At 33.4% G+C, this 21837-nt stretch overlaps 1 protein-coding gene across 1 annotated transcript; it reads right to left on the bottom strand.

Moving 5' to 3' along the window:
• Positions 1-313: 313 nt before the first annotated feature.
• On the bottom strand, positions 314-21480 carry LOC129882003 (uncharacterized). The gene is made up of 13 exons (XM_055956110.1): positions 21303-21480; positions 19548-19615; positions 18589-18603; positions 18406-18473; positions 6078-7588; positions 5384-5646; positions 4904-5294; positions 4024-4711; positions 3584-3764; positions 2023-3484; positions 1252-1947; positions 839-1167; positions 314-730 (listed from the first exon to the last, which is right to left on the bottom strand). The coding sequence occupies exons 1-13, from the start codon at positions 21478-21480 to the stop codon at positions 314-316; spliced, it is 6267 nt and encodes a 2088-aa protein (XP_055812085.1).
• Positions 21481-21837: the final 357 nt, after the last annotated feature.

The raw sequence follows: 21837 nt of genomic DNA, 5'->3' as shown, positions 1-21837 counted from the left end.
CCTTTACTGGTTGCCTAGGTATCCAACATGAACTAGACTATACGTAATTATCATATACGAAATAATAATAAGAAGGAGGGAAATGAAAATTTTCTCATAATGTGACCGAAGCCGATACAGGCCGCCTACGTATCCCACCAAGGGAATCAGGCCAGGCGTAGTTCATAGTACATAACAATGGGATCTTCTTTATAATTTCTTCTAAGTGACCAGACCCGATATGGGTTTCCTACGTATCCCGCCAAGGGAATCAGGTCGGAACGTAGTTCTTCAATATTACATGAAATATTACATGAAAACAATATAAAGGCTCCTAGACATAGTATTTTTTAATCGCATTTGAATTGATAGCTTTCGGCCATATCTTTCCGTCCATTTCTGCTAGAATCACCGCTCCTCCAGTCAACACTCTGTGAACCACATGAGGCCCATGCCAATTAGGCACAAACTTCCCCTTAGCTTCTTCTTGGTGCGGGAATATCCGTTTTAACACCAATTGTCCAGGCCTGAACTTTCTCAGTCTTACCTTTTTATTGAAAGCTTTGGCCATCCTATGTTGATAAAGTTGTCCGTGACAAACTGCATTCATTCTCTTTTCATCAATGAGCATCAATTGTTCATATCGGCTTTGTATCCATTTGGCATCACTCAACTCAGCTTCTTGGATTATCCTCAGGGATGGTATCTCAACTTCCATTGGTAATACTGCTTCTGTTCCATAAACCAAAAGATAAGGTGTTGCCCCAGTCGAAGTCCTAATCGTGGTGCGATAGCCAAGGAGGGAAAACGGTAAATTTTTATGCCAATGCTTATAATTATCAATCATCTTCCGCAATATCCTTTTGAAATTCTTGTTGGCAGCCTCAACTGCTCCATTCATCTGTGGTCGATAAGGAGTAGAATTGCGGTAAATGATTTTGAACTTATCACATATCTCATGCATCAAACCGCTATTGAGGTTAGCTCCATTATCTGTTATAATCGAATGGGGGATGCCAAATCTACAAACTATGTTATTGCGAATGAAATCTGTCACCACCTTTTTTGTCACAGACTTATGTGAGGATGCTTCTACCCATTTTGTGAAGTAATCGATAGCTACCAAAATGAACCTGTGTCCATTTGATGCGGCTAGCTCAATAGGACCGATGACATCCATGCCCCAGGCTACGAACGGCCAAGGAGAACTCGTCACATTGAGTTCATTCGGTGGAACTCGGATCAAATCACCATAAATCTGACATTGATGACATTTCCTCACAAAGCGAATGCAGTCTATTTCCATAGTCATCCAGAAATATCCGGCCCGCACAATCTTCTTTGCCAAAGTAAAACCATTCATGTGTGGCCCGCAAGTACCCCCATGTATTTCTTCAATCAACTTGCTCGCCTCTTGGGAGTCAACACACCTTAATAAACCTAAATCTGGAGTCCTCCTATAAAGGATTTCTCCACTTAAGAAAAAGTGATTTGCAAGCCTCCGCAGTGTTCTCTTTTGAATATTGCTTATGCCTTCTGGATAATCTCCTTCTTTGAGATACCTCACAATATCATAGTACCATGGTTCTCCATCCATTTCTTCATCCACATGGAAACAATAGGCCGGTTGATTCTGCACATTGATTTTGATTGGATCTATGTAATTCTTATCTGGATGTTGAATCATAGAAGACATGGTTGCCAAGGCATCTGCGAATTCATTTTGAGCTCTAGGAATATGCCTGAACTCTATCTTGATAAATTTCTTGCATATTTCCTTCACACATTGCAAATAGGGGAGTATCTTCACATTCTTGGTGCTCCATTCGCCTTGTACCTGGTGAATCAATAAGTCTGAGTCACCTATAACCAACAATTCTTGTATATTCATATCAACAGCCATTCTGAGTCCAAGAATACAAGCTTCATACTCTGCCATATTGTTAGTGCATAGAAACTTGAATTTCACTGAGACTGGATAATGTTGACCTGATTCTGAGACAAGCACTGCCCCAGCACCGACTCCTTTAGAATTTGCAGCACCATCAAAGAACATCCTCCACCCATGATATTCTTCTAAAATATCCTCTCCAATAAATAACACCTCTTCATCAGGGAAATAAGTTTTAAGAGGTTCGTACTCTTCATCCACAGGGTTTTCAGCAAGATGATCAGCAAGCGCTTGTCCTTTGATGGCCTTCTGAGTGACATAAATAATATCGAATTCACTTAGTAAAATTTGCCATTTTGCCAGTTTCCCCATTGGCATGGGCTTCTGAAATATGTATTTGAGTGGATCCATCCTTGAGATGAGAAAAGTGGTATACGCGCATAAGTAATGTCTTAACTTTTGTGCAACCCAAGTCAAGGCACAACAAGTGCATTCCAATAAAGTATATCGGGCTTCATAAGGCGTGAATTTCTTGATCAAGTAGTATATAGCCTGTTCTTTCCTCCCAGTTTCATCATGTTGTCCTAACACACATCCAAATGCATTGTCCGATACTGACATATATAGTAGCAATGGTCTCCCCGGTTTTGGAGGCACCAAGACGGGCGGACTAGACAAGTACTCCTTGATTCTGTCAAAAGCTTGTTGACAATCTTCAGTCCGTTTAATGGCAGCATCTTTCCTCAACAACTTGAAAATTGGTTCACAAATTATAGTCGACTGTGCAATGAATCGACTAATGTAATTTAGTCGACCAAGAAAACTCATTACATCCTTTCGACTCTTTGGAGGGGGCAAGTCTTGAATAGCCTTTATTTTTGAAGGATCCAATTCTATGCCCTTCCTACTCACAATGAAACCCAACAACTTTCCAGCAGGGACACCAAATGCACACTTTGCAGGATTTAATTTCAGATTATACCGCCTCAACCTATCAAAGAACTTCTTCAAATCTGTGAGGTGATTGGAGCTCTTTTGTGACTTGATAATGACATCATCTACATAGACTTCAATCTCCTTATGGATCATGTCATGAAAAATAGTAGTCATAGCTCTCATGTATGTTGCTCCTGCATTCTTGAGTCCGAAAGGCATTACTCGATAACAATACACTCCCCAAGGTGTGATGAATGTCGTTTTATCAGCGTCTTCTTCATCCATTAGAATCTGATGGTAGCCTGCAAAGCAATCAACAAATGATTGTAACTCATGCTTTGCACAATTATCAATAAGTATGTGAATGTTTGGAAGTGGAAAATCATCTTTCGGACTGGCCTTGTTGAGGTCTCGATAGTCTACACATACTCTGATTTTTCCATCTTTCTTTAGCACTGGCACTATATTAGCTAACCATGTAGGATACTTTATGACTCGGATGACGTTGGCATCGATTTGCTTAGAAACCTCTTTCTTAACTTTTAAACTCAGATCAGGCTTGATCTTCCTTGGCTTTTGCTTGACTGGGGGACAAGATGGATCAGTCGGCAACTTATGTGAAACAATGTTTGTGCTTAGACCCGGCATATCATCATAAGACCATGCAAATACATCCATATATTATCCCAAAAGATCAATAAGTTCCTTTTTTTGAGACGGAGTCAAATAGATGCTAATTCTTGTTTCTTTCATTAGTTCTGAATCTCCCAAATTTACCGTCTCAATTTCATCCAAATTTGGCTTTATTTTATTCTCAAAATGTTCAAAATCTTCAGTCAACTCTTCAGGTTGCACCTCTTCTTCATATTCCGCAAAAGATTGCTCGGTATTTGAGATTTGTTTGCTCATTTCATTACATGTCACATTCTCGGTATTGGCAGATTCATTAATTTGCTCGCTGAAAGGGAGTAAAAATAAATAAATAAAATTTATAATTAAGTACAAAATTTTGAAATTTAAAGCAGAAAATATGGCTTAGATGTGGCATTTAAAATTTCAAAAGTAGAGGCAAAACATTTAAAGATTCTTAAACATGATTCAGGCCTCAATTTTGAATCATGTTATTTCATTAATTCTAATACAAACATCTACCAAGATTTTCGAGGAAACGGGGATGGGTTATAAGTCCAATTGTTCAAAGCATCTCCAAGCTCCACATCCCGTATGGTCGGAATCTCGGTACAATCCTCCAAGACATGTTGCATTCTACTTCTTCCATAAATAAGTTTTTGAGTCCTTCCACGAGGGTGTCTTCAGCGTCTTCCTCTGATTCCTTTATAATATATGCCTTGGAAAATGACTGATTCAAGTGCGGAATGGGATGGGGCAATGAAATGTCACTTTTCCTTTTGAGATCGGCCAATGAGACTTCTTCAGGAGTAGGCTTGTATCCTAAACCAAAGGTGTATTTCTGGCCCGACAATTGAATTGGTTCCACTATTCCACCCAAGTTCACTCCAAGACCTCGACCAGGCATGAAACCATTCTTCAACATTTCCCAAGCCACCATCATAAGCACACGTGGCAACTTTACCCTTTCGGTTTGATGGACACACATAATCTCTTTAGTATGGAACACAAACCCATCCAGTTCTTCCATAATTTCAACAACAGGGATTGAACTGCCAGGATACATGGAATTACTACCTTCTCCATGAACAATAATCTCGTGGTGGTTCCAAACAAATTTCAAATTTTGGTGCAGGGTAGAAGGGACCGCACCAGCCATATGGATCCAAGGCCTCCCAAGCAATAAATTGTAACTAGTAGGTATGTCCAATACTTGGAATTCTACCACGAACTCCTCAGGTCCAATTTGCAGTGGCAAATCAATTTCGCCAATGACTCCCCTTTGTGTCCCATCAAAACCTCTAACCCTCACATGACTTTCACGAATTTTCCCGATATTAATTCCCAAAGCTCGAAGGGTATTGAAAGGACATATGTTAACAGCTGAACCATTGTCAATCAGAACTCTAGAAACAAACTTGTCCCTACACCTGACAGTGATGTTCAATGCTTTGTTATGTCCCAAACCTTCAGATGGTAATTCCTCTTCGTGAAAACAGACTTTGTTTGCTTCCAAAACCTGTCCTACCATGGCTGAAAGATTCTCACTTGTGATCTCGGCTGGAACATAAGCTTCATTTAGAACTTTCACCAAAGCGCTCCTGTGAGTTTCAAAACTCATCAATAATGACATCAAGGAAATTTGGGCGGGAGTCTTCCTCAAATGTTCAACAACAGAATATTCTTTTGTTGTCATTTTCCTCCAGAAATCCTCTATTTCAGCTTCTGTCACAACCCTATTTGGGTTAACTTCCTTATTCGGTCCGACTCGTGCAACACCTTCAGGGGCATAACATCGCCCCGATCTTGTCATTCCGGCAGCAGCAGCTTCTACAACTACCTTTCCTTTCCCTTTGTCCTTTGTGTCAGTTGAGTAACTCCAGGGAATTGCTTTAGTATCAAAATGAGTTGATTGAGTAACCAAAACCGTATCTTAGGTTTAGGAACCAAAACTTCCACTTCAAATGGCGCTCGCGCCTGGATTGTGATAATGGGAGCAATAAAGGCTGATGCCATGACATTCTTCTCTTCTTTGATTGGCAAAATAGTCCCTTCCAAATTGCATTCTTCATCAATGGTGATCATGTTCACATTCTCATGATTTGGAAGAGGATTGTTATTTACATTGGGGGCAGCACCTCTAAGTTGAATAACTCCTTCTTTGATTAATGCCTCAATCTTGTCCTTGAGAGTAAGACAGTTTTCGGTGTCTGTCCAGCAGCTCCAGAGTGATAGACGCAATGCTTAGTGTCATCATACCATCCAGGAAGGGGGTTGGGAATTCGTGCTTGGATTGGTTGGAGTATCCCTGCGGTTCTCAACCTTTCATATAGTTGGGATAAAGGTTCGGCTAAAGGTGTATAGGTTTTGGGTGGTCTTCTTTCAAAGTTTGGGCGGGGCCTTGGTGGATTTGATAGGCGAATTTGTGTTTGATAATGGGATTGAGGTGGGTATGTAGGTCGGTATTGTGAGGGATTTGGATAAGTGGGCGCTCTGGATGGATAATATATTGGCTGAGTGGTGTAAACTGGATAAGGGGCGACAGAAGGCTGGTAATATGGTTGAGGGACTTGGGTACACTGACTATGGTATGAAGGTTGGGGTAAAGGGTTTTGGTATGTTAACATTTAGTTTGGCCTACGTTCCTGGATGGTCATGACAGCGGACACTCCGTCCTTCTTCTTCTTAAAGGCTCCTCCAATTGAATCTGACTGAATTGCTTTACTTGTTGCTTGCAAGGCTGCCAAATTAGTGATTCTCCCAGTTTTAATACCTTCTTCAATGAATTCTGCCATCCTTACAACTTCAAAGAACTTTTGTCCTACAACGCTTATCATATTTTCATAATATGTTGCATCTTTTTGAGATTGTATAAAAAGGGAGGTCATCTCACTTTCTGTCATCGGAGGTTGAACTTTTGCAGCATCTGCTCTCCATCTCATGGCATATTCTCTAAAAGACTCCGTCGACTTTTTTTCTAATTTCATCAAATAGAATCTATCTGGTATGGCCTCAGTGTTGAACTTGAACCTATCCATGAAATCCTGTGCCATGATACTCCAACTATGCCATTTCTTCGGATCTTGACTTGTATACCAATCCAGTGCTTTTCCTGTCAAACTCCTTATGAATAATTTCATTCTAATAGCCTCATCTTTCCCCACTCCAAATAGCTTGTCACAATACGATCTTAAATGAGCTCGTGGATTTCCCTTCCTATCAAACACATCAAATTTTGGTACTTTATATCCTGCAGGCAACTCGACATCAGAATGAACACATAAATCCTCATACTCTAACCCTTCACATTCCTTGTGAAGTTGGATACTTTTGAATGCTTCTTTCAAATTACGAATCTCCCTAGCTACACTTTCATCTGTTTTTGATCTGGCCTTTCTCTCCATCTCCTCATATGGATCGACTTCTGGCATGGTTGGTATTGGAGTAACGAAAGGTTGAGCTTCTGTTACGTATACTTGTGGCACATATTGTATGTTAGGAGTTGTAGTATGTGTCACAGGTATATGTTGGATCGTTTGGTATTTTTGGATGAGCGGGTTGTTTTGGGTGAGTGGGGCTTTTTGGGTAAGTGGGTTAGTTTCAGTGAGTGGAGCTTGGGTAAGTGTAGTTTGGAGGACTGGAGTTTGGGAAACATAAGGGGTAGTGAAAGGTAGTGGATTGGTTTGTTGTGAGTTGATGTTTGCGAAATTGACTTGTGGTTGGTTGACGGGTTGTTTAGGAGCAGTCATATTGGTTTTGAAAGGGGAAGGATTTGAAAGGAAGTCTTGAGGCGAGGGAGAGTCAACAGGTGGAATAGTTGCATCTGCCCCATGTTTGGGAAGTGGTGTATTTAGGCTAATGGACAAATTGGTAAGGTTTCGAAGTCGATCGATCTCTCTTTGCATATTGGCCATTTGTTGCATCAGGTTAGCAATATGTTCATTATAAGGAATAGGATCCCTTCCTTCTGAAGCCTCAGGTTCATCTCTTGGGATAGTGACAAGTCCTAAACCATCTTGATCGGATGAACTTGAACCAGTCATATCGGCGGGTGATCGGCCTTTTGATCTAGTGAAGTATGGATGATCCGCCAGTTCGCAGTCAACACGAATCAACCTTTGGGGAAATAAATTAGAAAGGAAAAAGAAACCTCTGTAAAACAAAAAGAAAAGAAATATATTAGTATAAATCGAATAATCAATTAGGCAGATAGTGTTGGCAAATAAGGGAACATGTACCACATAGCAAATAAATTACATAGTAAGAAGAGAAATTAATAGTACAAATGCGACCTAATATGCACGGGACCTCTTTTATGCCAAAGGTGGGCCTAAATGCCAAATAACGAGATTTATGATAGGTTGATCCAAGCCATTAACTTGAGATAATTTGAGTTTGGAAGACAAAAGATCCATTTTTCATTAAACAACAATAAAAGGGTACAATAATCAACAAAATACATGGAAAGATGACAAAAAATGGAAACAAAGACTTAGCCTAATTCTTGCTCTTAATCAAAATGGTGAAGTGGATGAAGATGATGCTCCAACACTGTTAGATCTTGCTCTCGCATTATCCAGAATCTGTATTATATTCACCATTTGAGCCCACATTTCTGGTGTAACTATTTTGGTTCCAAGATGACAGTGTCGTATCCAAATCGTCGTCCTAATATCCTCAAAGCCATGTTCACCTTCCGGGCTTATGCTATTGCGATCTTCTCGAAGCCATGCCTGATATTCTGGAGTTCTTCTTGCTGGTCCATCTCCTACCTCTAGCGTGATGATATTATCTCATTCATGAAGAATCTTATCAACTCTAGGGACTTTAAAGTCTGATTCGGAGGAAATTTCAGAAGATTTCATATTTGCTTGTAGAGGAATCATTTGTGCTTGACCGAACTGTTGAAGCACGCATATTGGGGCATATGGTTGGAGACCTTCCAATCCAATGAGCTCGATGTAGTAAAATCCTCTACACCTTATGAATGCAATAGGACATGAGAGTAGTGGATATTTCCATTGAATTTGGTCACTAGTGCGGGAAATCAAGAATTCGTACCAATCATTAGTACCAACTGGAGACACAAACTTTTTTATCCTATCATAAAAACTGTTAATATGACTTGTATTACTAAAACAAATGTCGACCATGTCATCACGTTGGTAAAAATGTTCCATCGCCCACATTTGCAAAAGAAGATTGCAACCTTCAAAGAAACTTGTTTCTCCTCTTTTACACTTTCCGAGGGCTCGAAGTATTTCAGCCAAAATCATAGAAACCAAAGTGATTTCCTTTCCGTCGACTCCTTTGAAAAGTTCTTTAGCCACATAACATATACAAGTGCTAATCTTCCCATGTTCTTGTGGAAATACCAAGGTTCCTAGTAAAGCCACAGCAAATGCAATAGGACGGTTAACTTGCCAATGGGTAGAGGTGCAAGAGAATTCTTTTCTGAATAACTTGTAATTGTCCGAACATCCATACCGCCCATATAAGTAATCCAAGGAAACCCAATTGTGTTTGAAACACCCTAGTTTCCTAGTGTTTTTCAATCCTAAGTATCGAAGAAACTTCTTCCCTGATTGACCATGTGGGATAATTTGACTTCTTCCTCGATACTTCAAACTAGTGAAATAGTAGATTTCCTCCAATGTGGGTGTTAACTCAAAGTCTTTGAATGCGAACACAACACGATCTGGATCCCAAAATGAAAGTAATGCGCTAAGCACATGATTATCCGGGGAGACCTTGAATAGCATAGGGAGGAAGCCCAATTTTTTCGTAATTGCTGATTTCTCGATGGGGCTAAAATTTTCCCACCATTTCTTCAATTTTACGGGACACCCTCGACCATCCTAATTTTGGGTATTTGGGGAGTTGAATCCATCCTACAATACAAATTAATAAAATGAGGATACATCTTCCAAACTCATTATGTCAAAATTGGCTTGGATCAGTCTATCATTATCACGTTCCATAAAATATGCTTATTGGTCGTTGGGTCATGAAACCCGTCGACGTATGGGTGGTTTCTTAAATGTGGAATTGACACCTTGGGTCAATCCACCTAAAGCGTATGCATGCATGACTTAGATCGAAGGGAAGCACAGCTCTATCTTATGTTTTTTCTAAGATTTGGCTTACTAGACAAAAGGTTCCCGAGTGGACAACTCGAGTGAGAAGGCTACGCGGCCACACAGAAAAAGATCCGGACACCCCGCGCATATGCCAACTCTCCTAAATTTTGGGATTTTTGAAAAAACTTTGTGGGTGCGCAAAACACACCTAACGTGTACGTGTGATAGTGTCAATTTTCTAGAATTGGAGGAAGTATGAACGGAATGACAGTTTATATAAAGCAGTAACAAATATTCAAATATATAAAGCAACAAAATAATTGCAAACATACATTAATATCAAGCAATATCAAATAAATAATCATAACATAAATCATCAAACAATTAAAAAAAGAAAAACTAAAAAATATAAAGAAATTCAAATTATTAACCTAAGTCTGTTATGGTTTAGAACCTTTATGTTCCCCAGCGGAGTCGCCAAGCTGTTATACCCCATTTTAACTCGAGGTCAAACGGTGTACAACATATTGATGATTCCTAAATTATTTAATTTTAAGGAGTCGCCACCTAATTATTTTTAAGGTAAATTAGGATACCTAAATAATTAACTTATTTAATGCTAAAAATGATCTCCGATTAGTGGTCTACTTAGCTTATGAGATTCTAGATAAGGGTTCTAGTTATCCTAAAGGGAAGGGGTTAGGCATCCTTCAAGATTCGTTAAAAACGATTACCGGCCAAACTTAGGTTTAGATTAAAACTATAAAAAGTTGTTCAAAAGTTTTGAAAATGAAGCTTAGTAATTACATGGAAAAAGATTTTTTGAACTTGAAATTATTAGACAAATATTGCTTATTGCATGAAATAAGTGCGTATTTAAATGCGGTATTTTTTTACTAATAATTTAGCCTTAAATAAAGATATAGGTTTCTTTTATTTATGATGACCTATTTTAATTAAATGTTAGCTATTGCATTAGTGAGAACATATTCACATTATAAAAGCAAATTTAACATGTAATGATAATAATAATAATACTAATAATAGTAGTAATAGTAATAATAGTAATAATAATAATATTAATAATAATACTAATGATAGTAATAATAACAACAACAATCATAATAACAATAATGCAACAATAACAATAACAATAACAATAATAATAGCCATAATAATAATAACAATGATAATAATAATAATAAAGTATAATAATAATAATAACGGTAGTAAAAAAATATATATATATAATAATAATAATACGATAAATAATAATAATAATATGATAAATAATAAATATAATATCATAAATAATAATAATAATAATAACAGTAAATAACAACAACAATAATAATGAATACAACAATGATAATAATAATAATAATAATAACGATAATAATAATAATAATATGATAAATAATAATAATAATGACAGTAAATAACAACAACAATAATAATAAATACGATAATGATGATAATAATAATAACGATAATAATAATAATAATAATAATAATAAAAATAATAATAATAATAATAATGATTATAACAATAATACCATAAAAATAATAACAATAATAATAATAATAGCCATAAAAATAACAATGATAATAATAATAATAATAAAATATAATAATAACAATACTAATAGAAATAAAATATACTAATAATATTAATAATAAAAATAATAAAATGAAAAAATATATATGCTACTACTACTAATAATAATAATAATAATGATAATAAAATATACTAATAATAATGATGATGATAATAATGATAATAATAATAACAATAATAATAATAATAATAATAATACTAACAGTAAAAAAATAAAAATACAATTATAATTACTAATAATATTAATAACGAAAATAACAATACTAATAATAACACAATAATAATAATAATAATAATAATAATAATAATAATAATAATAATAATAATAGCAGTAAACAAAATGTACTAATAATAATGATAATAATAATTACGAAAATATTAATAATAGTAATAATAATAATAATAATAATGCTAACAGTAAATAAAATACTACTAATAATAATAATAATAATAAAAACGGTAATAATAAAAATATATACTACTACTACTACTAATAATAATAATAATAATAACGAAAATAATAATAACAATAACAATAATAATATTAATAATAATAATAGTAATACTAACAGAAAAATAAACATACTACTGCTTCTCTTAATAATATTAATAATGAAAATAATAATATTAATATGAATAACGAAAATAATAATAATATTAATAATAATAATAGTAATACTAACAGAAAAATAAACATACTACTACTTCTATTAATAATATTGATAGCGAAAATAATAATAATAATAATAGTAATAACAAAAAATAAAATATACTAATAATAATAATAGCAATAATAATTAAAATAACAATAATAACGACATCAAATAAAAAGACACTGATAATAATGATAATAAGAATAATAATAACAATAATAATAAATGATGAAAAATATAAGCAGCCCGGATTGACACTGAATATGGCAATCTTATTCGTTTGCTATTTTAAAAGATCTAGGATATCGACTCCATGTGAGGGTAGGATGATTATATCGAGTCTCAGATCAAGACTCCATTTTTGCTCCAGGAGTGTTCATGCAAACAAGAAAATAATGACGAAATTAGCAAGATAATAATTTAGGATAACCTTTTATGATAATAACAATGAAAAATAAAAGAAGAACGAAGTAAATATTACCTGTTGCTGGGCAGTGAACGGAAATGCTTTGGTCACGAATATACCCTCGTTTTTCAAGTAAAATCGAGTTCAAATTGAGAGGGAAAAAAAATCTTAAGCAAGAAAAATACTTAAAATGATAGTATAAGATTTTTTTTTTAGTGTTCTTCCCTATTCTGTCTGTGTGTCTCTTTTTAGAGTGAGTAACCGAATATATATAGGGAAATGAAAGGGAATGTCGGATGATTAAAATAATGCGGAGTGGGAAATTAATAAAATAATGCGGAATGGGCAGAAAATATAAAATAATGCGGAGTGGACAAATTAATAAAATAATACGGAGGCGAAAATATATATTATACTTTTTTTTTTAAAATCAGATGAATATATATATATATATATTCTGCAGAGACAAAGGATGATGGGCGGGGCACGCGTGGATTAAAATAATTTTAATTTTTTAATTTTTATTAAAAAAGATAAATAAGAAATAAAAAAAATAAAAATCGGATGAATATAATATATATATATATATATTAAAATGGTACAAAAGTGCGGCGGAAAATATATATATATATATATATATTATTATATTCATTTTTTAATTATTTGGATGAAAAGAAAATAATTATATATTTTATTATTATTTAATGTTTATTATTATTTATTTTTTAAATAGGGGACAACGGGTGATGGGCATTATTAATATAGTATTAATATAGGTATGGGCAGGGCACGCGTGGATTAAAATAATTATTTTTTAAAAAAAAAAATTATTAAAAAAGATAAAATAAAAAAAATAAGAAAAATAAAAATCGGATGAATATAATATATATATATATATATATATATATATATTAAAAATGGGACAAAAGTGCGGCGGAATATATATATATATATATATTATTATATTCATTCATTTTTTTAAAAAAATTATTTGGATGAAAAGAAAACAATTATATATTTTATTATTATTTAATGTTTATTATTATTTATTTTTTAAATAGGGGACAACGGGTGATGGGCATTATTAATATAGTATTAATATAGGTATGGGTGGGGGCACGCGTGGATTTAATTAATAATTTTATTTTATTATTATTATTATTTTTACGAATAATATCTGATGAATAGCATATGTATATATATATGTATATATTTTCTTTTTATTATTCATTTATTATTATTATTATTATTTTATTTTATTTTTTAAATTCGATTAATAATTTTTATTTGTATTTCTTATATATTTATTTATTTAAGGTTATTATTACATATTTTCGAAAAGAGGATAATATATTATTATTTGCATAATGTAGTATTAATGTTGGAATTAAAATGTTGTTAATATAATATTAATTATGTGTTATTTAGGGGAAGAAATGAAAACGTAAAATTAATCAATTAATTTACGAAATAATTATTAGAAATAAATAAAATTTTAAATATTACTAAAAGGTAATAATTATACAAACTATATACATTATCTTAAGACAATAAAGATGACAAAATTATTTCAAAAATAACTTGAAAAATATTTCGAGTTTTATAAAAATCTAATTATTTCAATTTATTTGAAGAGGCTAGAATAAGATGGGTAAATGTCAATTAATTAGCAAGTTTCTTAATTTTGACAAAGTAGAATAATTAACTCAAGTTTGAACTAATTAACTTGAAATGTGAGTCTATTAAATAGGTCAAACTAATTAACAAAATATTTATAAAAAAAATCTTTCTAAGATAACTTTCTAAATATATAATAAAAGCATTAATGTTCGATAATTATTATATATATATATATATACCGAAATTATTTTAAAATAATAATATATATGCTTAGTTTTATTTTATTATTTTTTTTTCAATTACGTTGTGGATGGTCAAAATTGGGTGTCAACAAAAGTGATCAAGGGTCGCTAAATCCATGGCACCAGAATCCAGAAACTAGAAAAAACTAAGTGACCCAAAACTTCGAACAAGTCTTCGAAATTCATTTAGAGTCCAAACGATGCAAACCAAAAACACAAACCACTCTGAAATGATGTTCCAGACTAAATAGAATCAACAAAATAACCAATGGAGGTCGTCTCATCAAAATGTTGAACAAAGTCAACACTTGCAAGGAATTCACAAACAAAATAAAGCCTGGGGAACTGAACCAAAGACCGTTCTAGACCAAACTTGATATTCTAGAGCTAACCGCACTGACGGAATTTTAATTTGAGCACATTTATCAAGAATGTTGACCGAACTAAAACTTTGGCCAAAATTTCATAGTTAAAATGCTTAATTGCACAAACTCCAAACGAAGATCTCGAAACCTCAACAAATCATCACACTAGACTAAAATGTCCTTTCTGGAGCTGATGGAACCAATAGAAATCCCATCCAACACCCAAAACTCCAAATGTTGACTAAAGTCAACTCTTTCACTTAATAACTTTCAAAAGGTGGAAACTCACACCAAACTCAAACAAATGACCCAACGACCAAACGGTCAGTCCCAACAAGTCATAAATGGCTTGTGGCTGCTATAGGAAAGCCCTACAAACTAAGAAGATCGATAAATAGCGTAAATGACCTAGGGTTCTTTACAGATTTTGAATTACTCGAAATTGAATAGTCAATGTATACTTCACATATAGTTAAACTATATTTAGTTTTTTGAGTGTATCATAATGTATAGTCAGTGTATAGCTTAGGTAGATATAGATAAGTTCTTTTAGTTTAGAGTATTAAAGTAATTTAACACTTAAGTTAGGGGATATTTTTAATTGAAGGTATCGTAGTAATTTAACATTTAAGTTAGGAAGTTCATACTTTTAAGGTAAAATATATATAGATACACACTTGCTATATACGACTATACATATATTATACATAAAGATTGTGTTTGGAATGAAGAAAAAATATTATGTCTAGACAATTTATATGTAACTGGAAAAACAATATAAATTTTCGTAGATATAATGTTATATAATATTATATATTGAGATACATATCGTAATATTTATGTTGGATTGCTTATTTTTGAAAGGTAAAAATTTTGTTCATAAATCGCATTCCGTGAATGCGATTTATTCTTTATCATACATTTCTTCATTTTTGATTCTTTTTTTATATATATTTAGCCAAGAGTAAAGTAGAGTTAAGAATATTGAATCAAAAGCCTCCACGGGTAAGCATACTTGTTAATTTATCCATATATTTTTTATAGAAAAGTAAATTATGTAAAATATCAGCCTATGATTTACAACTGTTTAGAAGAGATATTGAATTGGTTGGAATTGAATAGTCAGTTTATACTTCATATATAGTTAAACTATATTTAGCATTTTGAGTGTGTCATAACGTATGATCAGTATATAGCTCATGTAGATATAGATGAGTACTTTTAGTTTAGACTATTAAAGTAATTTAACACTTAAGTTACGGGATGTTTTTAATTGAAGGTATCATAGTAATTTAACATTTAAGTTAGCAAGTTTATGTTTTTAAGGTTAAATAGATGTACATATACACTTATTATATACGACTACAGAAATATTATACATAAAAATGTGTTTGGAATGAAGAAATAAACTATGTCAAGAAAATTTTTATATGTAATTTAGCAAAACACTATGAATTTTGAAGATATAATATTTTATAATATTATATATTGGAGGTACTACATCATTTCACCTCTGAACTTGACACATAAACTCACTTTAGCAACTAAACTTAAGTTGTATTATTTACCCCCCTTAAATACTTACCTTTCAATTATTTTCCACCCCAAATATTGACGTGGCAAAAAGAAAAAAATTAAGCTAGTGAAGAACACAAAAGGGTGGACCCATTGATATATATATGTATTATTATACAATTTAAAAATAAAATAAAAATAATATGTAATTAAAAAATAAAATAAAAATACTTCCTTCTTCTTTACAACCTACCCCACCATTACTACACCCCAATTCAGAGTCCTACCCCACTTTCCATAGATATTCTTCTTCACACCCCATACCCCATCCCCAACCAAATAGCCAAACCCCACAGCGCCCCCCACCCCCCAATTCCCCAAAGTTTTTCTTCTTTACCCCATAGCCCCATCCCACCCCCTTCTTCTTCTTCACAACCCTCATCTTATCTACAGCCCCGCCCCCACCATCACAAACCCCACCTCACCCTATAGCCCCGCCCCCACCACCTTCCTCCTTCTTCTTCTCCACAAATCTCTCTTTCTCTCTATATTTTCATCATTCTTTTCTTTTCATTTTTATCACTTTTTGATTTATTGATTTTGATCTTTATTTTCTTTCAAAATAAAAGTTAATAAATAATGGTTATGAATGAAGTGGACTTGCTAATAATAATAATAGTGGCTAACAATAACAATTAAAACAACTAATTTGGATGAATTTGAGTGCAAGTGACTAATTTGAGAAGGAATTTGATGAAATTTGGTGGGGAGATGATGGTGATGGTAGTGGGTGTAGGTTAAAGATGATGGTGAATGGTGATAATTTATTTTTTTGAAGGGCAATTCGTTCAAATTAATAATGGCCAATAATAACAATCATTTTGGACGAATTTGGAGGGTAGTTCATCCAATTTGGAAGAAGAAAGAGAAAGAGAAAAACAAATAAAAGAAAAATAAAAAATGAAGGGTTGGTAGTTTTTGATGTGGCAATGGCATGGTGCGAGTATAGTACGTACTCACATTGTGAGAATGGTATTATTTTTTCTGGGTGAAAAAAAATTGAAATGAAACTTGTTAAGGGGGTATATAAATACAATTTAAGTTTAGTTGCTAAAGTGAGTTTCATGCCAAGTTTAGGAGTGAAATAATGTATATTCTTCTCTATATTAAGATATGTATCATAATATTTATATTGGATTATATATCTTTGAAAGCAAAATTGTTTTTTCATAAATTGCATTTTGTGAATGTCATTTATGCCTTATCATACGTTTTTTCATTTTTGCCTTTTTTTGATATTTTAGCCGAGAGTACAGTAGAGTTGGGAATATTGAGTCAAAAGCATCCACGGGTAAGCATACTTGTCAATTTATCCGTATTTTTTTTTAGAAAAGTAAATTATGCAAAATATCAGCCTATGATTTGGGACTGTTCAGAAGAGATTTTGAATTGGTCGAAATTGAATAATCAGTGTATACTTCATGTATAGTTAAATTATATTTAGTTTTTTGAGTGTATCATAATGTATAGTAAGTGTATAGCTCTTATAGATATAGATGATTGTTTTTAGTTCGGAGTATTAAAGTAATTAATACTTAAGTTAGGGGATGTTTTCAATTGAAGGTATTGTAGTAATTCGACATTTAAGTTAAAAAGTTCAGGCTTTTAAGGAAAATAGATATAGATATACACTTATTATATACAACTATACACATATTATACATAAAGAGTGTAATTGGAATGAAGAGAAAAATTATATTAAGAGAATTTATATGTAACAAGCAAAACAATATAAATTTTCATAGATATAATGTTATATAATATTATATATTGAGATACGTATTGTAATATTTATGTTGGACTATATATCTTTGAAAGTTACAAATTTTATTCATAAATCGTATTTCGTGAATGATATGTATGCCTTATCATACATGTCTTTATTTTTATTTTTTATAATATGCTTGAGCCGACAGTATAGTAGAGTTTGGAATATATGATCAAAAGCCCCCACGAATAAGCATACTTGTCAATTTATCCGTGTATTTTTAGAAAACTAAATTATGTAAAATATTAGTCTATGATTTGGGACTATATAGAGGAGATTTTGAATTGATCAGAATCGAATAGTCAGTGTATATTTTATGCATAGTTCAACTATATTTAGTTTTTTGAGTGTATCTGTCATGATTCATAATCGGGTGTGATGACACTTGTTCTTTCCCACCTGAACAAGTTAGCATAACCCAACAAATATGGATAATAAAACGGAAGTAACTAAAGATAATTTATAAACAAATGCCAAAGACTTAAATATTCTCAACTAACCCTCAAAATCTGGTTGTCATGTATGTAAGCCTCTAGTAAAACGGAAGTGAAAGATAAATACTAGTCTCAAGGTCTTTGTTTCTCAAATATAACAAAACATAAGTAAAGGAACAAGAGAGATCATCGGACGTCAATCAGCTACCTCTCAAAATCTCCTCGAAGCTTCGAATGAACAAAAAAGAACTCAAACTCAAGGTACAAGCTAAGAACCTACACACGTATAAAAGCAAGGAGTGAGTAACAAACAACACGGTACTCCACAAGCCAACTGACAAAACAAAGTAGATCTAATAGAATACAGGAACTCATTTCATTCCAACCAAACCTCCTCAGCTACAACCTGCACAAAAATCAACCCAATCTAGAGTTCACAATCCACATAGTGCTTAGGTCAACAACAGTTCATCAATATCACCAAATAAGTCATATCGATAGAAAGTACGTCAACCACATAAACACCAAGGGTTATACATAAGTACATAAATGACAAACAATGTGCAATACAATGAGATGTCAAGTATAGTGATTCATGTTTGTCCTAATAATACACAACCAGTGACTAGAAGGACGAAACTCATGATGACTCACAAGGTCCATGTATCTGCCAAAATCATTTTCTTTTGACATAATCATCAATAGTCAGAATCATTTCTCTTATGCATCGCCGAAACCATTTCCCTTCAGCATCGTCGGAACCATTTCTATTTGGCAAAAATATCTATCGCTAGAACCATTTTTCTTCGACATAATCATCAATCAGATCTCATCACAGTATTCCAGAATCGATGCAAATAGGCATGTTCACGTAAATAATTACAAAATGATGATGTCCACAAAAATACGTAAGTCATATCAAGATAAATCACAATGTATTTCTACTAACATATCAATACCATTATTTACACCAATTACATCAATATAAGTCATAAAATCTATGTCTAAATATCACTTTTTCACTATAATTAGGACCAACCAAATAAGCAAGTAACACAAACCAATATTCATTATCAACGATAAGCAATTGACATTTTCATTAAGTTCACAATCACAATGAAACTATCAAGGCATTTCATCAAACACACAACAATATCAAGATCAACGCACTTCACATTTTCAATCACAACAATAGCACACATTGCCTTTTTTGTTAACCCCATTCATTTGTTAAGGTTAATTCATATGAATAATAACCCATCACCTTATTCTCATTACTCCACAACACATACAAAAAACAAAAAATTCAAGGATTCTACAAAATTTACGGAGTTTTAGAAATTCACTTGCCTTATTCAAATACAATGAATCCAACACTTGAGCATTCCCCTTCCGAATAGAAGCCAAATCACCACAATCTAATTAAATAGTAATTCACTATAAGATTTTGAAACTAACAACACCATTTTCATAAAATTCAGGCAAAAGAATCCAAACGGCTCAAAAATCCAATTTCAAAACCAAAATTCAAATATGGATTTATACATGAAAATATTGCTCAAAGTATTTTGAATCCATTAGTGAAACCATTAAAATAGAGTTGTATTCAACTCATAATCACCATTTTAAGAAAAGTTTAAGTTCTTGAAATACCCCAAAATTTGGAGTTCAAAATCATGAATTAAAGATTAAAATCACGTAATAATAGATGGTAATGAGGATTATAGCTCAAAATTACTTACCTAATAATTTTAACGCGAAAACTCCCTTTGAAATCGCCTCTACCGAGCTCCAAAAACTCAAAAATGGTGAAAAATGTCCATTTCCCAACTTTTTGGAAAACACACTGTTCAGGGTAAAACTACTCTTCGTGATCGCAATGACCAACACCTCGCGATCCCGTTGAAGTAGATGGTTAACTTACTTAATTGGCTCACGCGACCGCGAATGCCCACCATGCGACCGCGATAATCAGAGGAATACTATTACATGATCGTGATGGCTATCCACGTGGGGCCAAGCCACACGATCTTGACGAACAATTTACGTTCACCAGATGAAAGAAAACCAGCAACACACATAAGGCGCATAAGTTCTCTAGTGCATCTTTGGGATTTGTTCTAATCTCGTGCACACAAACCGTATATGCTACCTCACTAATTTAGATGTTCTAGAATGAATTTAATCTTCAAACTTCAAATTCAAGCTCTCATTGATCCAAAATTTTATTAGTTGCAACTAAACTAACCTTAGGCTCAAAAATACCAAATTAAGCTCAAGACCTTTAAAAAATAAACCAAGATCTCCTCTAGACCTAAAATCATCCATCAAATCCAACGGAATGGTTGGAAATCCATTCCGAACATCCAAACTCCAAATATTAACCAAATTCAACTCTTGACCAAAAATTCTATAAATTTCCAACCAAGGACCTCAAATCCACGAAACAACTCTAAATCTTAAACCAACAACTCTCCTAGAACAAATTTCACATTATAGAGTTGGGGAAACTAACAGAATTTTATTCCGAAACTCGTAGCTCCTATTGGTACCAAAAACCACTTAAACCTTTAGAAACTCAAAACTTCCACAAATCTTAACTTTTCAAAGAAGTTCCAAAATCAACTTCAAAAATTGATCAAATATGACTTATAAGTTCCAAAACTAACTTCAAAAACTAATCAAATATGACTCGAGATAACTAACAGGAGGGGTAAATTGGTAATTTTATGCAAATTTCTAAAAATGACATTCAGGATCATTACAATTACACACTCTCGATACACCCAATCCACCACTAATGAATCACCTACCGGGGTAGAGACACTAATAAGTACTGCAAGGGGCTCACACACATAATCAATACCCGCAGCAAAATAAGTAGACACATATGAATAAGTAGACTCGAGATCTATTTTTATTGTAGCATAGCGATGGAAAACTAGGACGATACATGTGATCACTGCATCTGAGGCCTCAACCTCGAAACTATTTGGTATAACATAGCATAATCTATGATCACCACTAGCCTGAGAACCACCACAAGCATTGCCACGAGCTCTCCGAGATCCACCCTTGTTAACCTTGGTACACTCTATGAAGAACCTCTAACAACTGAAACTGAAGTAGCACGAACAACTTGTGACCCTGGCTGAATAATAGAAGCAGCACGTCTAGGGATTATGTCCAAACTCATCACAAATAAAACAATCTCGAGGACTTGAACATCACAGAGGATAACCAGAGGAGTCAACACATCTTTCTTGACCCGAAGAACCACCATGACTAGTTTTCCCATACCTAGGTCCACCAGCACAATATGTACCCCGAGTCATCGTATGCATTGGTCTACCTTGATAACCCTGAGTGTCATGACCCAAATACTCTCTACCTCTAGATGAATGACTACTGAACTGACCCTAATGGTGAAACCTCTTGGTGTCGCCCTGCCTAGCATGTCGGATACTCTCAATCATCCTGGCATGGTCAATAATACTTTCAAATAAGATGCTCGATAACACAAGAGAGGTTGTGGCCTCCTAGAGATAATAGGCGAATTCCTTCACCAACATATGAATCAACTTAAATTCAGCAGGAATACTCGACATAGCATAATGATACAACTCAAGAAAATGAGCCA

Source organism: Solanum dulcamara, chromosome 3 (genome assembly GCF_947179165.1).
Source record: "Solanum dulcamara chromosome 3, daSolDulc1.2, whole genome shotgun sequence".
NCBI classification, from domain to species: Eukaryota; Viridiplantae; Streptophyta; class Magnoliopsida; order Solanales; family Solanaceae; genus Solanum; species Solanum dulcamara.
This window is presented reverse-complemented; position numbering and strand designations above follow the sequence as displayed.